This window comes from Castor canadensis, chromosome 6, assembly GCF_047511655.1.
Source record: "Castor canadensis chromosome 6, mCasCan1.hap1v2, whole genome shotgun sequence".
In the NCBI taxonomy this organism is placed as follows: domain Eukaryota; kingdom Metazoa; phylum Chordata; class Mammalia; order Rodentia; family Castoridae; genus Castor; species Castor canadensis.
In genome coordinates, this window is record NC_133391.1 from 3,298,057 (window position 1) to 3,319,959 (window position 21,903).

Genomic DNA, 21,903 nt, shown 5'->3' on the forward strand with positions numbered 1-21,903 from the left:
GTAAGAATAGTCAGACAATCTCATGATTAACTCCTCCCTGGAAAGGTCCTTTTCCTGTCCTCTTTCCATTCCTACAGCCATCAAGGTTCTTGGCATTTCAAGCTGGAACTGTCACAGTTAAGTTAAACCATGGAACTCACCACAGGAACTTCACCTCTAGGCACAAAGGCCACTTATTCTTGATAACCTTGATAAGACGTAAAGTACTCATTTCAAAAGAGATCCAGATCAGTAATTTTCACTATGTATTTGTGAAATTATCATCTTTTGTTTTACTTATTCCCATTTTAGAAACCAACTTTTTCCTAGACTGGGTTCAGCATTTTGCCAAAAGAATAAACAAAAATAATTGCTAGGTTTGTGTCTTACTGGCCACCTCCAGCATTTCTGGGTATTCCCCACTCCAGGAATCAGACCGGAAATTCCTCCAAATTCCCATACATGAGACAGCAGGACAACAGGTTGCTGAAAACCTCTTTAACATCTTAAAGGATACAGCAGCTCAAGGTGCAAGGGGCTACCTAATAACAGATTGGCCATCAGGTTGTTTGCAAAAGTGGCCCTGATATTCCACCCTTCCCTGAGTGCATTTCCTGTGCGACAAGTTTCACGCAGCATCTCCCATCAAGCATGGAACCCATTTCCCTTCCTCTAGCACCTGAGCTGCCCTCGTTACTGGTGTTGAGAACACAATGTAATGAAAAAGATGGAAGGAAGGGACTTCCTGTGCCTTTGCTTTTTTGTTCTTTTGGACCCCTGCTCCTTTATATAAGTGATCCTGGCTAATGCATGCAGGATGCATGGCAATCCTGTCCCGCTTTCTCAGCCAAGGCCTCAGACATGGATGAGAACCTTGCCTGATTAGTCACGCTGCTTAGCTGACTCACTGATTGTAGAGACAGGAACGCATCCTCTGAACACAGCCCAGAACTGCCCAGGTGACCCACAGACTCCTGAGCACTAAGTAGTTGTCATTTTAAGCCACTGAGTCTGGGGATAGTTTGTGACACTGCATTGCTGTGGCAAATAGATAACAGATACAAGGTATGTTAGGGGGAAATCCTAGCTAGTGCTTGACTCACCAAGGTGTGTGATCCAGGGACTGGATCTCCCAAAGGTGGTACATGTTTCTAACTTCCAGGAAAATGCTGTAAGGTTGTAGCAGGGCCTGGGGATCACACCTGGTGGTGGAATCAGTAATCTCTTTGGATCTCACATGAGAATTCTAACGGATCTGATCTATTCCCCAGAGATTCGGGCACTGGGAACTTACGGAAGCTGAGCATGAAGCTGGGGAAGAGATGTAACCCGCTAACCAGAGTCCTCCTTGAAGTCTACATTTTATAGGTATGCATTTTTATATGGTGAATGTGAATGAAGAACAAAGAACACACATGGCCTCAAATCTTGGATGAACCAAATGGGTCCCAAATTCTGCCTGGAAGTAGATTGAAGTGGGGGAGACAAGCTGAAAACCCATTTTATACTTCTCTGCCAAAAAAAAAGAAAAAGTCAAGGGAAGAGGTAACAGGGTCGTTGCAGGGATCTGCCAATCAGAGCATGGAAAACAAGGCACAAGTAAACCTTGCTCACTGCTCCACCTGCTGGTAGCATCCAGCTCATTTCTGTCTCTGTTCCTAGATTTACTTAAAGCAATCTCTAGGGTCCCACAGGTGTCCAGATTGTGCATGTGCCCCCAAACCTGCCTTGCTGCCCATCTCCATCAGGATGAGAAACTTAGCAATTGGCCACCAAATTCTGTCACCCAAACGTGTACTTCTCTTTCCATTCCACTCCCAGGCTCCCCACCTGGAATGTGATCACCTTTAAACTGAATCTGAGCTTGTCCACTGGACTGAAATGTCAATTCTGAAATCTTTCAATTCTAGTTCTTCCTGTATCTCCTCCTGGTCCCTCTCTTCCTATCCATGTCTCTTCTTTTGCTTCCAAGACTAGGTTTGGTACATACATCCCAAGGGCCCAAGTACTTTGGGCTCTCCATCCTGCCAGCCCAGTGTCCTCTGAGAGGCCCTCAAAGTCCAGGGCAAGAGGCCCCAGGCCTTCTGATGCTGGCCCAGTGGTGTGAGCCCATGGCGTCCTTCTTCTCCCCGTGGGCCCCTGGAGTGGACATAATGAGGACGTTCACACATCCTTGGTGGGTGTGCCTCCCCCAAGCTGTAGACACTGCTCCAAGGCTGTGACCACTTCTCAGTCAACCTGTGGGCTCAGCATCCCAGGGGTGCCCAGCAGCACTTTATTTAACAGGCCCACAGCAAGACAGGGGTGGCTGCAGAAAACCCAGGAAGTGCCAGGCACAGCCAGGCCACAGCCACCCAGGTTCCCACTGCACAGGGAGTCCCCGCTGGCTGGAGGGTGGGCTGAGGAGGTTTGGGCTGGAGCTCGGAAGCTGAGGTAGCTGGAGACCTGGGAGGTGACCTGGCTGCACCCAGGCCCTTCCCTCTTGCAGCTGAGCCACACGATCCACGCTCCAGCTGCAGCGGCCCTGGACCTTGACCTTGGTGGCATCTTGGGGCACAGCCTTCGGAGTCTGTTTCCAGGCTCAGGCTGCAGAGGACTCAGCATGACCACTGTCACCAGGCTAGAGGCGAAATCATCCCAGAGCTGCGAGGACCCTCCCCAGCCTGCAGGTCGCTGAGTGCTCGCTGAGTAATGGGAACACAAGGCAAGGGTGTGGTCAGTGTTGCCGCACCCTTCCTGTTTCCTCTGCCCATTCTAGACCACCAGCACTGAGCTTGTAACCCTTCCCCATCGGGAAAAGAGGACATGTCATTTACTGGGACCCTTTCCCAGTTGGACTTCAAGGAGAAGGCCCTGGTGTGATCCCCTAAGGAGCATTTCAGATCTCCTCCATGGCTCACCTCAAACTTGCTCATGAACTCTGCAAAAATGCCAAAGAAGGCCTCAGAAGTGGTGGCTTGAGAATCCTCCCCAAAGAAGGCCAGTGCCTTGCTCAGCTCCTCCATGGCCTCCCGCTGCAGTCCGTCCAGCACCCGCAGTGTGGGTTGGGCTGTCTCCAAAAAGGACTGCAGGACTCGGTTAAGAAAACAGCCACTGCTGGGTATCCTCCCATCCTCCCTTGCTGGGATGTGACCCCAGACAGTGCCCTAGCTGTCCTATTCTCTCTCTGCCTTGGGCCTACTGAGGTCCTGTGTAAGCAGGGAGTGGTGTCCTGCTTGGTGGCCTGACCCACCACCTACTAAGCTCACCCTGGAATCTGTCAGGTCCAGCACAGCCTCTGTTACCCAGCTGATGTTCTCCCCACAAGGGGGTGCTCTTTGCCCTAGGACTCTGCTCAGAGGCCAGTGTCCCCATTTCCCTGACCACCCACTTATGGTGGCTCTCTCTATTACATTTTTTTTTTTTTTGGCTGTACTGGGGTTTGAACTCAGAGCCTGGTACTTGCTAGGAAGAAACTCTACCACTTGAGCCACAACCCCAGCCCTTTGGTACACCTCCACTCCATCTCAGCAAAGCCTCTTCTGTCTCTGTCTCTGTCTTTGTCTCTTTCTCTCTCTGCTGCTATGAGGTGAAAAGATGTCCCATTCCACCTCTCCTCTCACTAATGAGAAAACTGGGCCCAAAGAGAGTAAGGGACTTGCCCAAAGTCACACAGATAATAAGGAATTGAGTCAGAGCTTGGGCCTAGGTCTATCTGATGGGACAGCTCAAGTCCCTCTGCAGAGGGACCTTCCATCCTCCCTTCTGCCTTCACCTCCCAAGTAGTTGGAACTATAGGTGTGTATAACCATGCTAGTCTATGAGCACTTGGAATCTAAATATCCCAGGACAGAACCTCTTCCAGGTCCCCTGGGCACACAGCAGCCTATGTCTGAAATCTCTGCTGGGATCTTCAGTGGCCATTGGAGCCACAGCCAGCTCTACATAGCCATCTCAGGGTCCAGTCTGGCTGCTCAGAGGATACCGTCATGACCACAGCAAACCTGTCCTCACTGGAGGGGGACATGCTCTGGCAGGCCTCCTGAATCTCACTAATGGTACCATGGAGATCAGCCAGGTCACCGGTCAGGGCCCGTTGATTCACTGTGGGGAAGGGGACCACAGCCTATTAGGGCACATTTCTAGTGCAGGACAGCAAGCATCTGCCTCCCCACTCCTGCACCCAGCCTACCTTTGGCAGCCAGGGGCACAGTGGGCAGGTCCTGAGCAAAGCCCAGGAGTTCTGGAAAGTGCTGGCTCAGCGATTTGGCAAGGATGTGGAGGAAGGTGGACTTCCCATCCACTGTCTTAGTGGAGTTCAGCTGCAAGTGACCACAAAAACACAACTTTCTCCAGGACCCCACCAAGATTCCTGGTCACATGACCTCAGCTTCTCCTGGGCCAGTTCTTGGCTTTGGGCTTTTTTTTTGAGACAGGGTCTAGCTATGTAGCCCCAGCTGGCCCCAAACTCATGATCCTCCTGCCTTAGCCTCCCAAGTACTGGGATTACAGATATGTACCACCATGCCCAGCTAGTTTCTGGCTTTGATACTCTCTTTCCAACTTCTCTCCTTTTCAAGATGTCAGTCTTGCCAGGCACCAGTGGCTCATGCCTGTAATCCTAGCTTCTCAGGAGGCGGAGATCAGGAGGATCAAAGCAAATAGTTCACGAGACCATATCTTGAAAGAACCCACCACAAAAAAAATAGGGCTCATGGAATGACTCAAGGTGTATGCCCTGAGTTCAAACCCCAGTACTGAGAAAAAAAAAAAAATCCTAAGGCTTGGCTGGTGAAGCCACAATCCCCCACTTTGCTGCAGTCACTTTTCCATTCACCACTCTGGGGGGGTGCCCTCCTGGGTCATGATGTCCTCTCCTCCCCTCTGTCACAACTTAGGCTTGACCTCCCAGCCTGATGGATAGAGATGGGTATTGCTGCCTGGCCCTCACCTCTGTCAGAAAGTTGATCTTGAAGCCAGTGGTCTTGTTCGTCTTGGGTTGTCCATCGTTGAGATAGTTACCCATGGCCAAGACAAACTGCGGGGCACAAGGTAGGTGCATGGTCCAGGTGCTCACCTTCCCCCCAGGTCGGAAGTCCCAGGGGACAGAGGAGCAGGTTAGGCAACCAGGGGGCAGATGCATTCAAACCTCCAATATCTTAGCAAGCTTCCTGCTATTTTTGAGCTCCAAGGATGCCTGTCGCAAGCACTCGAGACTGCCTCGGATCTCCTCGGTCTTCTCCTGTAGGGTGGCCTGGAAGTGAAGGCTGCGCAGGCGGGTCTTGTATTCCGGAACTGACAGCATCTGCCTCAAAGACAGTGCCAGGATTCATCCATTCATCCATTTTCCACCACACCGTGGGACCCACGGGGGACCCACTGCCCCACCTTTGGGGGGTTGAGGGGTGGGATGATGGAAAAGTAAGTAGGATCCCTAGGGACGCTGTCATCCTAGTTACCTTGGCCCTGGGTGGGAACGGGCTATTTAAGTATTAAACTGGGACACAGAGGTCTGAGCAGGGTGGAGGTACAGAAGGGACGTGGGACAGAGGCAGCCCCCACCGCCACCCCTGTCCAGCCACAGCGGGAGCCCTTGGCTTTGAAGGAGAAGGGGGCGTCTCAGCCTAGGCACCTGCAGGACGAACTGGTCCGGCTCGCTGAGGCGGCCGGGCGCCTCTCGGAAGGCCTGGTAGCGCTGCTCCTCATCGGCGTCGGGCGCGAAGAGCAGGAGCTGCGCCAGGTGCGCGGGCTCCAGGCGCCGGGGCTCCATGCTCATGAGCGCCTGGCGTAACTCCGCGGGACTCAGCTTCAGGTGCGCTAGGAGGATGGCTGTGGGCGGGGCCGGGAGTGTGAGGCGGGGGCGGGCCCGGGAGGGGGCGGGGCCCGGCAAAAGAGTGGGGCTTTAAGATTGGCCACAGGCTACTGGGTGGAGCCAAGAGGTGGGCGGGGCCTTCTAAACAAGGGGGCGGGGCGGGGGCGGTTCCAGAGGCGGAAAAGGGCCTTGGGGACTGATCAGACTTAGCTGGTGAGCAGAAACCAAGAAGCTGAGTGGGGCTGGTGGGTGTGGGGAACTAGGGAAGGATCTGCAAAGGGCAGAGTAGAGAAGGTGGCTTGAGATGGGACCACAGCTGAGGGCGGGGCCAATAGGGGGTGGAGCCAATGTCAACCTCTGTGCCCAGGTGGGATTCCCTTAGCCTTGTGCTAGCCAGGTGACAGGTGTCTCGCCCCACATCCTAATCTCAGTCATCCACCCAGGTGGGTCCAAGGCTCTGTGGCCCAGAGGGCCACTGCCTGACTCCAAAAATCCCCCGGGGTTCCCTGGCCCCTCACAAGTGTTGTAGGCCTTCTTGTGGGACAGGATTTCCACCACCTCCTTCTTCCTGAATGGCTCAGGCCTGGGCACCGGCTCTGGAAGGGAAAATAGATAGTTTAATGCGGTTGGAGGTAGGCTGGGGCTACTGTGGCAGAGCCCAGGAGAGGTGTAGCCACAGCCAACCATAAAGGGCCCCCTTCCTCCCAGGCACCACCTGGACTAAATCAACTCCAAGCATCCATGCTCCCCTCATTCCTCAGTCTCCCACTTGGGGTCGCCCAGGTCCAGCCCATCACATTTCATCTATGTGGAATATTCATCCTCCCATTTCCATCTCCTCAGGTGCCCTCTCCCCTGGGCCCTGGGGGCTAAGCTGGCACAGCAATGAAAAACCAGCCACCTCTCAACCTTTCAGATGATTCCTGAATGGACAAGCCTTTTTCCTCCATCCTGGACCACCAGCCACACACACACAATAACCCTGGCTGCTTAGAATCCCATCCAACCACTACAGAAGATACCAGAAAGGGCTGAGGGGACAGAGATTGCAAGAGATATTTGTGGGCACCTTCTCTTTCACCCTATTCTGGCAGTGTGGCTTGCAGCAAATCACCTAGGAAGTGGAGGTGATCACTTTATCTACCTAGTAGTATTGTCAAGAGATTTGTGTAAAGTCAGCACCTGGCATTTGATCAACACAAAGTAAATACCAGCCATTATTATCTCCATTTTGAGATGGAAAAAACTAACCCAGGACTTGAAAGTTGGAAGACACATTAGGTAAATGTCCACAGTACAGCCCTCAGGGACTCTAAGCCTGAGGACACTACAGAAGGCAGTAAGTGGGGCAGCATGGTGTCTGGGCTTCCCCCAGGGCCATCGGGCCACTCACTCGCAGGTTTCTGGGTACCGAAGTGGAGTTCCAGGTCGAGGTATTTCACCATGTCACTCAGCTTGTCATAGTCAGAGTCCTCCCCAAGCTGCAAGGGAGCATGGGAAATTCAGAGTAAGAGGCACAGCAATAGCTAGACTGCCTTCCCCTGCTCAGCCCACCCTCTGATGGCTATTCTGGGGGTCCCTGGAGGGAGATCAGCCATCAGGCCCCGGGGATGAAGGCAAGAGCAGAAGACTGCAGATGAAGTTAAATCATCCAAGTTCTCAGGAGAGGAGTCATCTTTCCTTGGAGTCAATAATGTAGCCATTCTTCAAACTCTACAAAGAAGCTGGGCCAGAGGGCTTCTCTGCAATGGTGCTGTGAATGGGCTGATGCTAACCAAGGGGAAAGAAGGTAGCTGAGGAGTCTAGTCCTATTTTGAAGGTTCCTTTACAGGGAGTGAGTCCAATGTGGAGCTGCCCTAGACAGCTGAAGTAGCCAGGGGCTGGGAGCTGGACAGGCGGTGGAGTGAGGTAGGTAGAAAGTGACCATCTGAGGCTTAGACAGGGAGTGGAGAGAGGGCATTTGCCAAGAGAGAGACCCCAAAGGGAGGGCAGGTAGAGAAATGAAGTCTTGGGACATGGCTGGAGGGCAAGGAACCTGATACAGACTTGATTTTGGCCAGTGGAAGGACTACACTATAAACCGAAACTAGAGGACTCATCTAAAGCTGGTAGGAGTAAGGTCTCCGGGCACCCTGCATTTAGGTCTCTATTTGTGGCCTTGTCCTGCTGAGAAGCATCACTAGTAACATGGGAAGGCTCCCTGGAGAAATGGGCTGATACCATCTGGGATCTGAGGGCAGGAGACAGCCCTGAGGCCTGGGGGATGCAATGAGGAAAAACGAAACGTGCCTGCTCAGGGTGGATGTGTGTGAGGCATGCTTTTGGTCCCAAGAAGAAAAAAAGATAAAAGGTTGAAGCTGATGGTGGGCACTGGAAAGGAATAGCCCCCCAGGCCATATTGAAAGGAGTATGGTGTCAGACTAGTGTCTCAGACCTGTAATCCTAGGCAGAGTTTGGGCATGGTAGCACACGCCTGTCATCCCAGCTATGTGCAAAGTGTAGATAGGATATCCAGGCCAGCCTGGGCATAAAGGCAAGACCCTATTTGAAAATTAAAGAGTAAAGGGCTGGAGGCATGGCTAAAGAGGTAGAATCCCTGCCTAACAAATGTGAGGCCCTGAGTATTCCAGTACCTCCGAAAAAAATAGGAAGTGTGGTGTCCAAGAACTCTGTTCTCTCCCCTGAGCTGATCAAGCCCCACTGGGAATTCCATTTAGGGCCTGCTCTTTGGCAAGGTCATCCCCACTGGACTATTGAGTTAGAAAACACATTCTTGGGGGAACAACCTAAAGAAAGTTGAGAAGCAGAAGTTAGGAGTTTCATGATTCAAGGCCAGCCTGGGCAAAAAAGTTAGTAAGGACCCATGTCAACAAAACTAGCCAGTGATGGTGGTGCATGCCTATGATTCCAGCTACATAAGAGGCTGTAGGTAGGAGGATCATGGTCTGAGGCTGGCCCCAGACAAAAATGCAAGACCCTAAAAGAAAACCAAAGCAAAAAGGGTTGGGGATGTGGCACAAGTGGTAGAGTGTCTGCCTAGAAAGTGTGAGGCCCTGAGTTCAAACTCCAGAACCACCAAAAAATAAACAAACCAAAGAAATATAAATCCTGTTCATATTCCAGGTTGGTCAGTTTGTAGATAAAGGAATATTCTTGTTCTGTCTGATTTCAAGGGCCAGACAGAAAATGGCAAGGGAATCTTGAGGAGACAAAATTTCAGAGCAATACAAAGAAGGATGGTTAAGATTGTCCAACAGGAGATGGACAGCCTCAACAGGTAGTGAGTTCCCCATCACTCAAGGTAGTCAAGTATACACTGACGATATCGTGTGGGAGGAGATTCAAGCATCAAAGGAGAAAGGGAAACGGGTATGCATTTTAACCAGCTGCCTTTTGTTTTGTGTTTTGTTTTTGAGACAGGGTCTCACTATAGCCCAAGCTGGCCTTGAACTCGGGATTCTCATACTCTGCCTCCCAAGTGCTTCAGTTAGGATTACAGGGGTGTGTGGCTGCCATCTCTCTCTCTCTCTCTCTCTCTCTCTCTCTCTCTCTCTTTCCCCATTGTATTTTTGGCTCAGGGACACAGTCTGGCTTCCATGTGTGCATTGACCCCCCAGGATGGGCATGTTCTTGAGCTGGGCCTCCATTCCTCTCTGCTCAGGGTGACATTGCAAGAGTCTGGGAGGATGAGTCTTTGCTGCGATTCTGGCCGCCACCCCTGCCGCAGTGCACCAGTGAGTGGGCCCCACGTTACCTACCTGACCCCAAATGGTGCCTTCCGAGTTCTCCACCTGCTCCCACCGCAAGCGCTTGACACTCATGTGGCTGGTCTCGCTGCGCCGGTGGCCCAGGCCCCGGGACAGCACGGGGGGTGCACAGGGCACGGGTGGGGGCAGGGGCGGTGGGGGAGGGGGCGGGACCGGGTGACTGAGTTGGGGGTGGGGCTTGGCTAGTGCCTGAGGAGGGCCCCGGGAACCGTCAGAGGGGCGGGAGCTGGGCTTGGGGTCGTGGAAGGGCAGGGGTGGTGGTGGCGGGGGGCTGAGTGGGGGCGGGGGAATGTGGTCAGAGATGGAGGAGTAGGTCAGGGAGCTGCCTTCCTCGCTGGTGCTGATGCAGTCGCTTGCGCTGCTCCGCTCGTTGGTCACAAAGCTGCCCTGGTCATCGTGAAAACTCATCTGATTGGGAGAAGGCAGATGAGAGGAAGGCGATGGGCCCACATGGACCAGAACGGGTGGCTATGGGTACGCCGTGGTGGGGGGGATGCAGAGTGGGCTAGCCTGGGGCTGAGGGTAAAAGAGCCTGAAGACAAGGAGAGGACAGCCCAAGGCTGTGGGCTGGAGAGCCTGACAAACTGTAGGATAGCCCAGGACAAGGAATGGACTGACCTGAAACAAGGAGTATGGGGTAGCCCCAGACAAAGGATGGGCTAGCCTGGGGAGAGGGAAAGGAAAGCCTAGTGGTTTAGTCTGAGATACTGAGTGGGATAGTCTGAGATAAGGAATGGGGTAACCTGAGACAGTATATAGGATAGCCTCAGGCAAGGGGCAGGATAGATTTTAACAGGGGATGAGGTAGCCTGGAGCAAGGAATGGATGGCTCCCGCCAGGGAGTGGGGTAGCCTGAGACATATTCTAAGACAGACCTGGGCACATGGAGAGATAATCCAAGGCAAACCCCAAGGGCAGAAGGTATCCTGAAGGACTCTGGGGACACTGTTCTTCAGTAGGTCCACACACCCCCTCCCCTTCTACCTTCCACACTGGCACACCCACCTCCTCGTAGTCATTTTCAGGGGTCAGGAAATCATCCACGATGGTGACCCGGGGGCCCAGCTGCTCGCTCAGCACATCCAGGAAGCGGTCTGCATCCCGGCTCCGCATAGGATGGGAAAACGTGAAGAGTTTCCTGCGGCTGGGTGGCCGCACAGGGTCTGGGCTCAGGGGACTGTCCGGACGGATAGGCCCTGGGCCTGGCTGCGGGGAGGGTGCCCTGCTGCTGTCCAGGCTGGCATAGGGGTGGGACTCAGAGCTGCTGGGGGAGGCCAGGCCCCCAGAGCACAGCGGGTCATAGCAGGGAGAGGGTAGGAGCCGTTCACTTGGCCATGAGACGCTGGACAGGGTCCTGGGCCCTGGGTAGGGGATAGAAAATGAGGACCCCTTTCAGCTAGTACCTGATTCCAGGCACAGGCTGGAAGGGAGGCCCTTGAGGGCAGGTCAGCTCTGTGTCCCAGGGCAAGCTACTTTCCCTCTCTGGGCACAGACCCTGGGCAATCTTGCCTCCCAGGCTTGAGTGGGAGGGAGCACCAATTAGCCCCAGGTCAGGCCAGACTCTAATTTATCTGGAAATGTCCCATCCTGGATTCACTGAACACAATCCAAGGGGTGCTGGGATTACAGGCACGCCCTACCATGCTCCACCCCTGGTCCTGCCTTCTGACTGCAGAGAAACTTATCTTTCCAGGTATGCCATTCACAGAGCAATGCAGGAGTCACGGGCTAACATGAGGACTTCTTTGGGGGGAAGCCCTTTTCTTTTGCAGATCCACAGTGGGGACAAAGGAGAGGCTGGGACAAGACTGACATTGTGGCTCCTACCATGCATGGAGGACTCTGGGGTTCCCCACGAGTCAGTCAGAGGGTGTGCCTGGGAGTGGGAACGACACCCAGACAGACAGACAGCCGAGAGGACAGAGGATGTGCCTGGGAGTGGGGACGACACCCAGACAGACAGACAGCCGAGAGGACAGAGGGTGTGCCTGGGAGTGGGGACGACACCCAGACAGACAGTCGAGAGGACAGAGGCCAGTGCCCCCTGAAGATCTGAGGCTAGCTGAGTCCTTACCTGCTGTGCCCATGAGGCTTGGACCTGGAGGGGAGGCCCGGGATTTAGACACGGTCCCCATCTTCCCTTTAAAGCTGCTGTTCAGTCGAGACTCAAGCTCTGCGTAGACAGCTGACATCTGGTGGGATGGGGTGGGAGGCCAATCAGAGGTGAGTCCCACCCACTCCCACTGTCCCCACATGGACCCAACATGGTCTTGGAGGCCAGGCGTGGGTAGTCTGTCCCAGCCAGAAAAAAAACACCAGCATGCCGTGCTCTGGGGTCCCCTGAATCTCACCTGATGGGCCTCCCATTGCCCACCCCTCACTGCACCCCTGGAAGGCAAAAAAAAAAAGTCTTACCATCTTGGGGTTGGGAGTCTCAGGGAGGGAGGTGCCATCACCAGCCTGGCGCTCCCCTGGGATCAGAGGAAGAGGCATATCAGGGCAGTCGCCGAGACCTTCCGGGAGGGTGCCACAGAGCTCCACTTAGTACATCTGAGCTTTCAGGCTCAGGCTCCAGCCCAGACCCAAGCCAGACCCAACAGGCCTCACAGAACCAGGAGCAGCTCCACTCAGCCCACCCACCCCCATCAGTCCCTGTCATTCCTCATCTCACCAAGCCCATTGTGCAGGAGGGGAAACTGAACCCAGCCTTTCCATCCGGGGCCTTACCGCAGCTGAGGCTGGACTCCAGGCCCTGGGAGTGGAGGCTGCGGCGGCAGATGGAGGAGGCCCTAAGGGAGCTCCGTGGTTGGGGTTCTGGTGTGGGTTCTGGTGTGGGCTCCGGCTCCAGTTCCAGCTCAGACTCAGGCTCTGCTGTGGGATATGCAGGGAAGGCTGGGGACCTGTCCTCTCAGCCTCCACAGGTAAGGAGAGCAAGGGTAGACATGTCTGCACTCCAGACCACAGAGCCTTCTCTGCTTGTGTCTAGGGTAACTGTTTAGGGGAAGTCCTGAGGACAGAAACCAGGTGGCCGGAGCACCTGGGAGCAGCCAGCCTGAGCACAGAGGACAGAGTGGAGGCCCCAGCTGTTCCCAACAGGACACCATGTTTTCAGGGTCTCAACACCCTGTGTTCGGATCAGTGCGGCCCAAACAGGCTGGTAGAGTAAAAGGAAAGCCTTCATCACAGGGTTTCAGGCAGGGACGCTGAGGGGGACAGCTGCCATCATTGCCCTGTCCCCGATCCTGTGACATTTCTCAGCCAGCCCTCTAAGCATGCTGGAAGTCTAGAGGAGAGGCTTGAGCCACAGCCAAAACAAAAGGAGCCTCACTGCAGTTTCTCAACAAACTAAAACCACCTGTTCCCCCAGGTGGCCTGCTGAGTGTCCTGGGTGAGGACGCCCGCCCACTTCTGGGCAGCACCCACACTGGCCTGGAAAAGCTGCCCCCCAAAGATGCTTGCTGAAGATATCCTGTGAGTCATGTCACCCTGTCCTGCCATGGAGTCCTGCCAGCACTGAGCCGAGGGCCTGACCACTGTGAAACTCTGCTCACAGGGTCTGCTCCGCCTGGCCCTCTGTCCTCCGACCTGGCCTTGCTCTGTGAGAAACCCCAACCCCACGCTTCTCTGCTGTCCCCAGGCACAGATGCTCCCTGGCTGTGCCTCTGACAAGGCTCCTCGGAACTGCCCACCAGACAGTTGTACCTCTAGCCAGTGTCAAACACCTGAGAACCCCAACATCCTAAGGCAGAGAGCTGTGACGCACCCATTAGCAAGGTCCGAGGTTTAGGACATTGGTCCTAACAACTGTTTTCAAGTTCCTGTGGCTCAGATGAAGTAGGGGTGCTATGTCCTGCAGAAAACATCAATGCTAGGTGAGGCTGCCCACCTCTCCCCACTGGCGACCAGCCCTGGCCTCCTCTTCTGCCCCTCAAATTCACTGAGGTGTCAGAAGGTGACTGTTCTTCCTCTTGGCCAGGTTGGCAGTGCAGACACCCAGGTGGAGCAGACCCTGCAGCAGGGGTCACAATCTGCAGACCCTGAGCTCAGTGCCCTGGGCCACCCATGGGGACTGGCTGGGACAGTGGGAAGGGGTTGTTGAGCAAGGCACAGGTGTCAGCAGGGTCAGGACCAGGTGCCAGGGCTCCCAGGATGTCTTCGGGAAATGACTGAGGGAAGCAACCCTTCCCTGCCTGCCTAGGAGCTGCTTGGGACAAGGCTGGCGTCCTCACCCTGGGCAGCCACTCCTTGTACAGCCAGAGTTTGGGTGGCCTGGAGATAAGGGGGGGATGTAGTTCATTAAGAAACAAACCGAGGCTCCTTCTGTATTGGGGGTTGGGCTCAGGCATCTTGTCTGGGACCTTGACATTGTCAGAGGCACTGTGGCCCTCTGTCCTGTATCAGGGACGGGAAGGTGACGGATGGGGTCCTCAGTGTCCCTGCTCACATCAGCCCAAGGAAGGCTTTTTTGCAAAGCCTACCCCTGCTGACCCCGGGCCTGGAGGGGGCTTTGTTCTCACCCCCACCTTAGTGCTCAAACCTCTGGAACCTGTTGACACACAAATGCCCTGTCAGAGGCAGGGACAGAATCACTGCGTTTGCACAGTGTGGGCTGTAGCTTCCAGGGGCTTCATGTCCAGGACAGCCCGCGCTCCCCCTCCAGTCTCTCCCCTATTCCAGTCTCTCCCCCTCCCGCTCCAGTCTCTCCCCCTCCCCCTCCAGTCTCTCCCCCTCCCGCTCCAGTCTCTCCCCCTCCCCCTCCAGTCTCTCATCCTCCCCCTGCAGTCTCTCCCCCTCCCCCTCCAGTCTCTCATTCCCCCCTCCAGTCTCTCATCCTCCTCCTCCAGTCTCTCACCCCTCCCCCTCCCGTCTCTCCCCCTCCCCCTGCAGTCTCTCACCCTCCTCCTCCAGTCTCTCATCCCCACCTCAACACCATCTCCAGCTCCTGCTCAGGACAGCTGACCTGGGTCCTTTCACCCTTTGAAAATGGCCTGACAGATGTGTCCCACTGAGCAGCTTGGTTGGCACCCACCCCATCCTCCACTCAGCAAGTAGCTAGTGAGCGCCTACTGAGTACGGGCATGGGGCCAGGCAAAAGACTCACTGCAGGTGCCTGGGGGAAGGGCTGCATGGCCATGAGTCTGTGCCCCTCTCCCACTTCCCTTCATGTGCTTTCAGGAGAAATGCACATGGACTCCCATCCGTGTTGGGGGCTGAAGATCATGAAGTCCCGTGGCAGCAGAGGAGCCACGCTGCAGTGCAGTTTTGTTCCCTTCGGGTGTGTGCCCCGATTTTGTGGTCAGGAAAGGCAGGGAGAAGCGCACAGTCCACTGCAAGTAGAGACCCTGGCCTTCTGCTCACTGGAGCCTAGGCCCAGCTGGGCACAGTGGAGCCAGGACTGAAGGCACAGGCATGGGTCCTTCAGGCCAATGGGTCTGTCCTGGTAGAAAGCCTAGCCAAGGTTCAGGCATCCCCGATGGGTCCAGGGCACTCTTGCAATCCTTTCTGTGGGGTGGCCCCATTGCCTCCAGTCTACCTCCTCCCTGGCTCTGGTGCCTGGACCCTGGCTGAGGGGCGCAAGGTCGCCTCCTAGTGGGGAGCTCCTCTGGTTATGAAGATGCCCATCTCCTGGAGAGATGGCCTGTTTCTGGCCTGGGATCTACTGTGAGCATCCACTAGGTTCTGAGGCTCTGACAATGTGCTGGTGTGTGTGGGGAGGGGCTGCTCTGTGTCCTTGGGTTCTCAGCCCACCAGGAACAGGACCCCAGAACACAGGGCAGTGGGTAGTGGTCATGAAAATAGGTAGAATTTACAGAGGTATGGCTCAGTGAGTGAGGAGAGGTCCAGGTAAGTAAGTGAAGAGGGAGGGGTGAGGGAGGTGGGGAGGGGTCAGGGTGGTGGGGATGGGTGGGAAGAGGGGGGGAGGAGTGAGGGAGGAGTAAGGGAGGTGATGTGGAATGAGAGAAGGTGAGGGAGGTAAGAAGGTGGGGAAGGTTCGAGGAGATGGAGAGGGTTGAGGGAGGGTGTAAGGTGGTCAGAAAATAGTAGGGGTCAGGGAAGTGCGTAGGACTGGCAAATGGGAATAGGGTGCAGAGGGGTTAGTCAGGTGAAGAGGTCATGGTGTAGGTGGAAGGAAGTCAGGGAGCCTCAAGAGGAAGGATAGGCCAAGGAAGAGTGGGGGTTAGAGAAGGGAGAGATGGAGGGCGTCAGGAGGCTGGGTAGGGTTAGGGTGATGGAAAGGGGTCAGGTGTTGTGGAGTAGGCATAGGGTGGGAGGGGAGGAGGGTGGGTGTCAGGCAGACAGGTAAGGTTCAAAGATGGGGAGCAGCCAGGCACCCATGGCTCATGCCTGTGTCCTAGCTACACGGCAGGCAGAGGTCAGGCGGATCATGGTTCGAAGCCAGCCTGGACAAATAGTTTGTGACATCCTATTTCGAAAATACCCAACTCTAAATGGCTAGCAGAGTGGGTCAGGTGGTAAAATGCCTGCTTAACAAGTGTGAGACACTGAGTTCAAACCCTACAACCACCAAAAAAAAAAAAGAAAAAAGATGGGAATGGGTAGTGGATTGGTGAGAGGCCAGGTAGGTGGGTGAGGGTCGTGGGGGTGGGATTGTGGAGGACTCCACAGCCACCAGGTGTTTAAAGTATTATGGAGAGCAGATGTGGAAGCAAAGGTTTATTCAAGGCATTGCTGAAGAATTTGTCCTGCTGCTGTGCTGACGTGGGCTTGGGGCAGATCATGTGGGGTTTTGTGGATCAGCTGTGTCCTTTTCCCTGGGTCTTGATCCTTTCTTCCTGCCTTGGATGGTGGTTGACATCTGAGCGCTTGGCCTCACTTCCTCATTCCACCTGGAGCTGGAATTTTGTTTCCACCATGCCTCCTCAAGGGGGACCTTCCTCCACATCCCCCCTGTCAGAACAACAAAAGCGATCCTGGTGCAATGGGGCGGAAGTCTCAACTTCTTGGAACTGCTTCAAGCTGGGCAGGGGTGTAGAGCTGTCCCTGCCTACTTCGTTGTTGTTCTGACAGAGGGTTATGGGACGGTCTGTGGGCACATGGTGGCCTGTATCCGAGGACCGAGGGCAGCAGGACACCAGACGGTGCTGACAGAATCCCCGCTGCAGCAGCATCTGTGGTGTTTGGCTGGAAATGAGAGGAAACAGACTCGGTGAGAATTCTAATGACTCAAGGTCCCACAGGGGAGCAGTAACGGAACGTAAGTGTCCCCAGAAGGGAGGAGCCAGGGAAGTGGTGACCAGGTGTGTTCCCAGGACAGCCATCCCTGAGTGGCTCTTCCTGTCATTGAGAGGCGTGGTGGGTTATTCATGAATTCAAGGTTCAGCCTGTCCTGATTGTCCATCCCCAAAACGGCCTTCTGCCCTCAATGTAGCACAGGCTCCCCCTTGGGTGTGAGTGAGCACATCCAGAGGCCTTTTGTCCTACAGGATCACGGCTTCTAGAGAGTCTGTTTACCCCTGTGAAACGGGGAGGCTGTGGGCTATGGTGTGAAGGGCATACATAGGGACTTCAGGGGACAGGTGTTTGTAGCTTGAGAAGGAAGAAATGCTTCCTCCTACTCCTGTGCCCATGGCTGATGAACCCCGCGGTGTATCAGCAGAGGTGTGTGTTGGATCGCCCTCCTGTCTCGAAGGACACACACAGGGAGGGGTCTCTGGGTGTCTGGAGCAGCAGCCATAGCAGGCAGTAGGAAGGCAAGGGGTCAGTTCCCGTTCAGGTGGAATGGACAGGTGTGGGCTTTGGAATCGTGTGGTTCTGCTTAGGAACCGCTTCTTCCTGACCTCTCAGCCTTGGTTACCTTCGATGGGTGGGCACAAGTGACTCCATTTGCATTCTGACAACTTCCCTTCCTGTCTGAACAGCTTTTTTCCCCAAACTACAGACACCAAGAAGTTTTGTCAGAAGACCTCCACCAGTAACCTTGCTGGGCTTTAATGCCCCTTTGTGGCAGGGACAGCCTTGTCCCGAGGTCTGATGTCATCCTATTGATGAGGTAGGTGTCCTAGTTGATCTGACATGACCCCACGCTGCACTGCCAGTGAAGGAAGGTCAGGTGGGAGTCAGTGCCTCTGAAACCCTTTCATTCATATCTAAGGAACAAAGACATTTAGTGACTTAGGCTGTGCCCACCTGGAGTCCAGTGTTCTGTCCAGTTTTGTCTATGTGCAGGTGACATCCTGGAATCTCACAAATGCTGTTCAGGTTGCAATTGTCAGAATGTCTAAGTCAGAAGTTTTCCAGACAAAAGTCATCCACCACAAACCTGATGACATCTGCTCTAGAGAAGGATCAAAACTGCAGTGACCAAGACTCTCAATAGCCATCATTCAAATTTGAAAACATGCAACCATTTACAGAATGGCTTCATGGCTTCATTCCCTGAAGCAGTTTGGGTTAATAATTGTGAGTGACAGCATTATCGAGGACCAGGAGCTCCCCCTGTTGAAATCAGGAACTGGTGGATGGAAATCCATCATAGCTGGCATCACTCCTAATTTTAAGTGGGCAGACACAAGCTTGGTAAATGTTTCATGTACATTTTTATTTATCTGGTCTTATTTGTGTGGCTACTGAGGATTTCTAGCAAACAAGGTGAGGAGGTGACAGTGTGGCTGGACTGCAGAACTCCTCCTCTGATGGGGACAGGTGACAGATCTAGTGATCTCCAGAACACTAGGAAAGCCACATTGGCCAAGGAAAACTGACCTGCCAGAAACCAAGACCAGGTGGCTGTGACAACCGTGACACAGGTAGAGCAGGACTCCTTACACCTGGAGTACATGCAATGAAACGTTCCATCATCCAGCTGTGATCAGTCTACTTCCTGTCATCCAAACCACAGGAAACACCCTCTGGATCATGAAAAAGGAGTGGTAGAGACCATCTGGACTGATCCTGGAAGAGGGGGAGGAGGACAAAGAGGAGCAGGAACCCCAGAGACAAGGACAGTGCTCCTTTTCTCCCCAATCCTCTTGAAAACTCAGATTCCCAGAGGAGCTATTCCAGGGGATGGGCCTAGTGCATACCCACCGCAGCCCTCCACTCACCTCTCACACAAAGCCGAGACTCGGGGAGCCTGCCCTTTCCCTTCTCGACCTCAAACATCAGCTGTGTGAGGATGGTGAGCAGTTAGCACAGAGGGTGGCAGAAGAGCCACTGTGCCTGTGACTTCCCTCTGACCTGCATGTGCTCACAATGTCTTCTTGTGTCTGCCCCATGTGTTTCAGGGCTAGGTCCACAGAATGTAGGAGCTCAAAATGTTCCTGACCGTTGGGCCGTCACAATGTGGGGCCGAAGCTCTACCTCAAACACGGGGTGTTCAGAAAGCTGTGCTTCACACAGAGATGCCACCCCCACGGGGTGCGCTCAGAACACGGGGTCTCCAACACCTGTGTAGGTGGGGAGCCAGGATGTGACTGTGTTTCTTCCTTCAAATTCCCGTTCAACTTCAACCCTAGGCATCAGTGTTAAGAGGTGGTACGTTTAGGAACAATTAGGCCTTGAGGCTCTGGATGATGGACAGTGGGGGCCATCAGAGTAGAAATTGATGGACTTTGTCCAATCCTTCCATCCCTTTCAGCATGGGAGGACCACAGCAAGCTGCCATGCTACGAGGGACACCTTGTCCTTTTTCGGGACATTGCGCCATGGACCTGGGAGAGGAACGACCCTCTGAGACCTGAAGCCCTGAAATCCTGGTGGCTGACACATTCAAAACCAAGACAGTGACATTTGGCGGGGAGCCAAGTTTTAGAGCAGGGCACAGTTTCAACAGGGTTTGCGGCACTCTCGCCCTCTGGGCCACAGACTCATTTAGGGTGAGGACCATGACCCGTCTGTGGTGACATCTGACACATGGGATGGTCCACTCCTGTGCTCACAGACTCTACCATTTCTACACACAGCCCTTCCAGCTGGAGCAGCAGGCCCTGAAAGCAACCTGTGACTCACAATAGCCGTGGTTCACAGTTTTCTAAACACAGAATGACTCACATCCTACCTTCAGCGAGTGCAACACTGAGCTCAGCTGTGAGATCGCGTCCACCCCAGATGCAGATTCACATGAGAAGGCCTCGTGAGACACCCAGGGCTCAGCCAAGGCGAGAAATACCCTAGCAAGACACTCTGCAAAAAGTCAGCCGGCACAATAGGGTCCACAATGGATTATACAGGACACGATACACAGGAAAGCTGGGAAACTCTGTCACTGACCATCTCTGTCACAGTTCAATGATGTGCCAGCCATGATGTGATGCTTCAGGACGGGACACCTCAGGGGACAGCTGCACCACACAAGTCAGTGCTGAGCGCACAGGGGATCTGCCTTGCCCGCACCCCACAATGCTTGCTCCATCTCACATGCCCTGGACCTGGGCTCAACTGCAGAATTGCTCACCAAGACAGTCGGGACCTTGCAGCACCTCTTGGGTTCTTTATTCAGGGATCTCTGGCTTTTGAGGGAGGCGTTTCTAGTGATACACATGCCCCATACCGCCTTTGGTGAAGTTAATTTGGCCTGGCACAGACTTACAGGAGCCCAGGTGGCCATCCAAATCATTTCTAAAGGGGAGCAGAGCTCTGCCCCCACATCCTCGGAGGGTGGCCTTAACGAAAACTATCGATCACCCGAACATTGTGCATTAGTTTCATGTAATAGAATCCCAAAAATTATATATGGTGATGGAGTTTGCCGGTGGGGGAGACCTCCATAACTACGTCTTGGAGAAAGGCCGGCTGGAGGAGGGGGAGGTCACCTGTGCACTGAGCCACTGTCACAGCAAGGGCATTGTGCATCACGACCTCAAGCCAAGCAACATCTTGGTGAATGGTAGTGGCTCAGTGAAACTCAGTGACTTTGGCCTCAGTGCCATTGTCCAAGCCGGGGAAAAATTGCTCATGTTTTGTGGCACCGATGTTTTCTGGGCGCCTGAACTTTTTGATGGGAAGGCCTACGAGGGGCCTCCCGTGGACGTGTGGAGTCTAGGAATGACTTTATATTACATCCTGACGGGCTCGCTCCCCTTTAGCGAAGACACCACCTGTGAGCTGGAGCAGCAGATCAGGCATCTGACGTTCCAGTTTCCAGCATGCCTGTCTGCAGAGGTGCAACAACTGACCCACTACATCCTGACTGCCGACCCCAGAGGGAGGCCCACTGTGGCTGATATCATCCAGCACCCCTGGTTAAAGGCAGACCAAGATCAGAGGCAGGAGATACCCCCCACCCAATCCTATCGCAACGTCCATTCCCGGGAGATCAGGGACTCTCTAATGAAAGTCTTTCAACCATATTATGGCCACCTTCCTCCTCCTCCAGCATCAGACACCACAGGGGGACAAGTTCTGTAGCAAGAAAGGGGGTCCAGAAGACAGACAGGCTGCAAGGGATGGCAAAGCAGGGAGATAAAACTTAAAGAACTGGAACATGAAGGTCACAGTGCACTGGGGGAATGACACAGCCAATGGAGTCACATGCAGCCATACACGGGTTGAGCTTTGCTTTTCACTTCTGTAACCTGTTTGCAAGGGGATATAAGGGAGACCCCTTTGTTCTCAGACCTCAGCCTTTGGACACGAGTCCGCTGGGGCTGTGCTGGCCCAATAAAATGCTGCTTCCTGCTAATCTGCCTCAGTGTCCTGTATCTCAGCTCATAATTTCCTGCAACAGTTCCAGCACACAAGTGGAAGAGGTCAGACACCTTGACAATCTTCCTTGCCTGCCCCCAACAGGTCCTGTCAGCACCTTCCAGAGGCGACCCAGCGCACCTGCCCTTCACCCCTTCAACTCGGCAGCCTCGTGGCCTGCTGTAGCCACCTGCAGGGAACCCACGAAGGCCAGAAACACGAGGGTCTCCTGCTGTGGCCCTCAGGATGTTCGGCAGGGAGAGCTTGGCAGCGTGTCCAGTGGGCTTCCCAACTGCCCACCCACCCACCATAGGTGCAGAAAGTCCCATCACGAGTGGGCAACCCCAGAGTGTCACAATCAGGCCCAGTCAGGGAGATGATGACCATGGAGGGACCACGACCTCCAGGAAGAAGTGGAGGAGAGCTGCCCGTGACAGTGCCAAATTCTTCAGGGTTTCTGTTGCTGCTGTGTGCCGGGCAGCCGGAGGTCAATCAGAAAAACTCGAAGTTCATCCTCTGAGAGAGGTGGGCCACAGATCAACGGAGGGGTTGTTTCCTGTGGCGGGCGCCGTGGCCATCTCTGTCTCCCACGAGAGTGCGTGTTACCCCCTGCAGCGGGGTCCACGCCTTGGGCTCTTTTGACTCTCTCAGGTTCGCCCTGAAACCTTGGGGATGAGTGGTTGAGGGGTTCCGGGGATGGGTTGTGTTTGCGACAACGACGGG

General features: G+C 54.4%; 1 protein-coding gene across 1 annotated transcript; it reads right to left on the reverse strand.

The window, feature by feature from the left end:
- Positions 1–43: 43 nt before the first annotated feature.
- LOC109685320 (delphilin-like) lies at positions 44–19,384 on the reverse strand. Its single transcript, XM_020162108.2, has 16 exons — positions 19,343–19,384; positions 18,603–18,663; positions 12,265–12,408; positions 11,953–12,050; positions 11,612–11,729; positions 10,543–10,898; positions 9,529–9,945; positions 7,164–7,251; positions 6,289–6,366; positions 5,591–5,787; positions 5,108–5,263; positions 4,910–4,996; positions 4,151–4,280; positions 3,944–4,062; positions 2,880–3,044; positions 44–2,663 (listed from the first exon to the last, which is right to left on the reverse strand). Exons 1-16 carry the CDS (start codon positions 19,382–19,384, stop codon positions 2,592–2,594), a joined length of 2,328 nt encoding a protein of 775 aa, XP_020017697.1. The 3' UTR covers positions 44–2,591.
- Between the last annotated feature and the right edge of the window lie 2,519 nt (positions 19,385–21,903).

What these genes read in the sequence shown, in the direction of transcription:
- LOC109685320 (XM_020162108.2), bottom strand. Translation starts at nt 19,384, where the DNA reads ATGGTCCTCACCCTAAATGAGTCTGTGGCCCAGAGGGCGAGA. An exon ending in CTGTGGCCCAGAGGGCGAGA is followed by an intron (nt 18,664 to 19,342) that starts GTGCCGCAAACC and finishes ATCCTCACACAG; the next exon opens with CTGATGTTTGAGGTCGAGAA. An exon ending in GGTTTGCTGTGGTCATGACG is followed by an intron (nt 3,045 to 3,943) that starts GTATCCTCTGAG and finishes CGAGTCCTGCAG; the next exon opens with TCCTTTTTGGAGACAGCCCA.